Source organism: Alosa alosa, chromosome 5, assembly GCF_017589495.1.
Source record: "Alosa alosa isolate M-15738 ecotype Scorff River chromosome 5, AALO_Geno_1.1, whole genome shotgun sequence".
Classification (NCBI taxonomy): Eukaryota; Metazoa; Chordata; class Actinopteri; order Clupeiformes; family Clupeidae; genus Alosa; species Alosa alosa.
In genome coordinates, this window is record NC_063193.1 from 35,823,029 (window position 1) to 35,829,028 (window position 6,000).

The following is a 6,000-nucleotide window of genomic DNA, read 5'->3' on the forward strand; positions in this document are numbered from 1 at the left end:
TGGAGCAGGTCATTTTAAGACACACAAACACACACACTGGAGCAGGTCATTTTAAGACACACAAACACACACACACACACACACACACTGGAGCTGGAGCAGGTCATTTTAAGACACACAAACACACACACACACTGGAGCTGGAGCAGGTCATTTTAAGACACGGGCGCTAAAGATTACTGGCAGCAGTGTACGACTTGCTGGTGCATAAAACAACACGCACACACACACACACACACACACACAGGACAGTCCATAAGGACTAACACAAAACAACATGCGCACGACACACACACACACACACAGTCCATAAGGACTAACACAAAACAACATGCGCACACACACACACACACACACACACACACAGGACAGTCCATAAGGACTAACACAAAACAACACGCGCACGCACGCACACACACACAGTCCATAAGGACTAACACAAAACAACATGCGCACACACACACACGACACACACACAGTCCATAAGGACTAACACAAAACAACATGCACACACACACACACACACACACACACACAGGACAGTCCATAAGGACTAACACAAAACAACATGCGCACACACACACACACACACACAGTCCATAAAGACTAACACAAAACAACACACACACAGAGTGAGAGCTGAGGCAGGTGTGGCCAGGTCCGTCCAGGTTCAGGTGAGCTTACCTTGATGGACAGGTGTTTGCTGTCGTGAAGAATCATCTCCTCTGAGAGAAGCAGAGTGTGTTCAGGACTGCACAGGTCCAGAGGCTGTAGAGGAAACAGAGGAGACACACACATACACACACATACACACACACACACACACACACACACATTCCACCGCAAACCACACACACACACACACACACACACACACACACACACACTAAAGCCATCTCTATAACAGTTTATATGATTATTACAGTAGGGAGAGATGCTCTACTTTGTATAAACACCAAAACCGTTGTTCCCAGATTAAAGGTCTTGAATCTGTGTTCCCAGATTAAAAAGTGTTGGATGGATCTATTAAAAAGTCAAACCTGACATTTACAAAAGTCTGTAATCTGTATTGTATTGTATCTTGCTTTGAGTAAGTCCCTTCTAATTGACTCCATGATGTAACACAGGCAAATACAATGGCTGTTCCATTTAGAGTAAAGCTCTGCAGCTTTCCTGACCCTGATCAGCGGGCAGTGTTTCTGACCCTGAGGAGCCTGCAGTGTTTCTGACCCTGAGCAGCGCAGCAGCCTTTCCTGGACCCTGGAGGAGCGGGCAGTGTTTCTGGACCCTGAGGAGCGGGCAGTGTTTCTGACCCTGAGGAGCGGGCAGCGTTTCTGACCCTGAGGAGCGGCAGTGTTTCTGCACACACACACACAGGACAGTCCATAAGGACTAACATTGGAAAAAACAACGCGACGTGACACACACACACACACAGTCCATGGGACTAACACAAAACAACAACGCGCACACACACACACACACACACACACACACACAGGACAGTCCATAAGGACTAACACAAAACAACACGCGCACGCACGCACACACACACAGTCCATAAGGACTAACACAAAACAACATGCGCACACACACACACGCACACACACACAGTCCATAAGGACTAACACAAAACAACATGCGCACACACACACACACACACACACACACACAGGACAGTCCATAAGGACTAACACAAAAACAACAACACACACACACACACACACACAGTCCATAAAGACTAACACAAAACAACACACACACAGAGTGAGAGCTGAGGCAGGTGTGGCCAGGTCCGTCCAGGTTCAGGTGAGCTTACCTTGATGGACAGGTGTTTGCTGTCGTGAAGAATCATCTCCTCTGAGAGAAGCAGAGTGTGTTCAGGACTGCACAGGTCCAGAGGCTGTAGAGGAAACAGAGGAGACACACACATACACACACACACACACACACACACACACACACACATGTCATAAGCAAACGCACACACACACACACACACACACACACACACACACACACACTAAAGCCATCTCTATAACAGTTTATATGATTATTACAGTAGGAGAGATGCTCTACTTTGTATAAACACCAAAACCGTTGTTCCCAGATTAAAGGTCTTGAATCTGTGTTCCCAGATTAAAAGTGTTGGATGGATCTATTAAAAAAGTCAAACCTGACATTTACAAAAGTCTGTAATCTGTATTGTATTGTATCTTGCTTTGAGTAAGTCCCTTCTAATTGACTCCATGATGTAACACAGGCAAATACAATGGCGTTCCATTTAGAGTAAAGCTCTGCAGCTTTCCTGACCCTGATCAGCGGGCAGTGTTTCTGACCCTGAGGAGCCTGCAGTGTTTCTGACCCTGAGCAGCGAGCAGCCTTCCTGACCCTGAGGAGCGGGCAGTGTTTCTGACCCTGAGGAGCGGGCAGTGTTTCTGACCCTGAGGAGCGGGCAGCGTTTCTGACCCTGAGCAGCGGGCAGTGTTTCTGCTCTTGGAGGGCAGCTTCAACTGCTTTGCTCTTTCCACTCTAACTGTGATGAGTCACGGGTCAGACCAACAGCCCAGAGAGAGGACTCAGAGGTGTCCTGCACGATAGAGAGGACTCAGAGGTGTCCTGCACGAGAAAGAGGACTCAGAGGTGTCCTGCACGAGAGAGAGAGGACTCAGAGGTGTCCTGCACGAGAGAGAGGACTCAGAGGTGTCCTGCACGAGAGAGAGGACTCAGATCTGACCTGCACGAGAGCGAGGACTCAGATCTGACCTGTACGAGAGAGAGGACTCAGAGGTGTCCTGCACGAGAGAGAGGACTCAGATCTGACCTGCACGAGAGAGAGGACTCAGAGGTGCTGACCTGCACGAAGACGGGGAAGATGAGGATCTTGGGGGTCATGGCCACGTATGTTCCGTAGGTGGAGTGCGGCAGGTGTGACTGGACGATGGTGCAGTTCTGGTAGTTGGCGAAGCTGTGCCGGTATGAGGACGAGGTCGAGGGCGGCGGGGCAGTCGAGGGCAGGACGGAGGGCAGGACGGTCTTGCTGGTCATGGAGCGCCGGACATTGCCTCTGGAGAGGGTGCCCGCAGCGTCCGGCATGAACGGGCCACTCTGTGCCATCCCACGACTGGGGTGCGTCTGGTAGATACGCCCTGCAACACACACACACACAAACAACCAATTAACATCCACTACATGACCTGGACCCAACACACACCAACAAATCAACATCCACTACATGTCCTGGACCCAACACACACACACACACACAAACATCCACTACATGTCCTGGGCCCAACAAACACACACACACACACACACACACACACACACACACACACACACACACACACACACACACACGATCAATCAACATCCACTACATGACCTGGACCCACATGTTGTGCACACCAATATCTATACGAAGAGACCAGTTCCAAAATAAGACATCTGCATTTTGAATATGTCACCATTTCTTTTATACGTCATGATTTTAGTTGTGCGTTTCAGGTTATATCAATAAAATTGCAGTTGTGTTGTTTTTTATTTGAAGTAAACATAAAATAGATATATCTCGTTATGTAAAAGATCTGCCTTTTGGTGGAGAGTGGAGCTGTAGATTGGGCTCTGCGAAGTAGCATCAGACAAACACGTTATTGCTGCTACTGCATATTGTATACTGTGCTATATTCTGCATCAGACAAACACATGTTATATACTGTGCTATATTCTGCATCAGGCAAACACATGTTATATACTGTGCTATATTCTGCATTAGTGCCATCAGACAAACACATGTTATATACTGTGCTATATTCTGCATCAGACAAACACATGTTATATACTGTGCTATATTCTGCATCAGACAAACACATGTTATATACTGTGCTATATTCTGCATCAGACAATGCATTAGTGCCATCAGACAAACACATGTTATATACTGTGCTATATTCTGCATTAGTGCCATCAGACAAACACATGTTATATACTGTGCTATATTCTGCATCAGACAAACACATGTTATATACTGTGCTATATTGTGCATCAGACAAACATGTTATTGCTGCTATATTCTGCATCAGACAAACATGTTATTGCTGCTATATTCTGGCATATTCTGCATTAGTCAATTCGATTTTCAGATTGTCCGTCAATCAGATGTTCAAATATCCTGTCTGAAAACAGTGAAATCAGTTTAGGCATTTGTCCTTTGCTGCACTTGGTTAGTTGTTTAATGAAGAATAAAACTACATGTCCTTTTGAAAGCATTATGGCATCAAAGCAAAAAATGTTTTGGTAATTCAATTCCTTATTTTCAGCCCTATGACTTGCGTTTGTGCAGACAAGACAGATTCCATTGTGGCCAAGAGGTCATGGAAATAATATGTAACATGGAAACGACAGCGCAAACATCCCACCCCGTCCCACCACACCACACAGGGCAGCTTGACCCACCACTGCCCATTCCACTGCCCACCACTGCCCATTCCACATGGCATGCAGGAAACACATGATGCTGTTAATGAAGTTTATGCAAACAGCATCAAAGTTGCAGATGATTTTCCAACATGATCCAAATATGATCAGACAAGAGGCTTTGTGTGAACAGGGAGTTCACAGTAATCAATAGGAATTAATTGTTGGCAAAATTGGCAGTGGATGTGTGGCTGATGGCCTTGGTTAGGGTGGATGTGTGGCTGATGGCTTTGATTAGAGTGGACGTGTGGCTGATGGCCTTGATTAGGGTGGATGTGTAGCTGATGGCCTTGATTAGAATGGATGTGTGGCGGATGACCATATAGACGGACTTACCCAACGTTCCGATAGTGCCATTGTTGTCAGAATACACCGGCTGCAATATCTGCAGGAAAAAAAGATGACATTTACAGTATGAGACCACACACACACAGACACAGGCAAAGACAGACACAGACACAGACTCGACCCAGTCTCTATAATTATCTGGAAAACATTCTACATATTCTATAATAGCAGTAAATTAACCCAAAACTGGACGACACTCCAGTGAATTAAGCCAACACTGGACGACACTCCAGTGAATTAAGCCAACACTGGATGACACTCCAGTGAATTAAGCCAACACTGGACGACACTCCAGTGAATTAAGCCAACACTGGACGAAGCTGAAAACACATGGAATGTGTCGTAAGGAATACCATGTCATGCACTTTATTAAATATACACATGCAACAAATCTCTACACATATGTATCTATTTATTCTACAGCCTTGAGGCTCTTTTGAGATCCATACATTAAAATAACTGTCAGTTCTCATTCATATCCATACATTCACACTGACAACAATAACAACCCCCCCCCAACCCAGTCTCTGTATGTATTTATAGCCCCCCAACCCAGTCTCTGTATGTATTTATAGCCCCCCCCCCAACCCAGTCTCTGTATGTATTTATAGGCTCCCCCCCAACCCAGTCTCTGTATGTATTTATAGCCCCCCCCCAACCCAGTCTCTGTATGTATTTATAGGCCCCCCCCCCAACCCAGTCTCTGTATGTATTTATAGGCACGAGGGGGAAGGACTGAAGCTGGCTGACATCATATGACTTCCCCCTGAGGGAAGGAGGAACACACCACTCCTCCTACATGGGAACACACACACACACACACCACCTGAGGGAAGGAGGAACACACAACTCCTCCTACATGGGAACCGAGGGCCTGTCTACCTGCCCCAGCTGAGTATGCATGAAGGTCACCAGCACATACAGTACACACACACACACACACACACACACACACACACACACACACACTAGCAGGGCATTAAAGGAAAATTCCGTTTTTTAGCACTTTGAGTCCCTTTTCTGGTTTGTTTTGGATGAACTAGAGTGGTGGACACCGAAATTTTGACGATTGGTCCTGTCTCGACCTTTCTGACTCGTTTTGAATCGCCTTTGACTACCTCAGAGTGGTTGCAAACAGGCATACTGTATTAGGCTACTCAAACATGTCCTAAAACA

At 46.3% G+C, this 6,000-nt stretch overlaps 1 protein-coding gene across 1 annotated transcript in view; it reads right to left on the reverse strand.

Annotated features, from left to right (window-relative positions):
* The window catches only part of LOC125295317 (regulator of G-protein signaling 3-like), an 82,727-nt gene that overhangs the window by 14,507 nt on the left and 62,220 nt on the right, over window positions 1-6,000 (reverse strand). Inside the window, 3 exon segments of the mRNA XM_048244584.1 lie at window positions 1,820-1,903; window positions 2,857-3,149; window positions 4,813-4,861. Of these exon segments, the coding sequence (XP_048100541.1) occupies window positions 1,820-1,903; window positions 2,857-3,149; window positions 4,813-4,861 (426 nt within the window).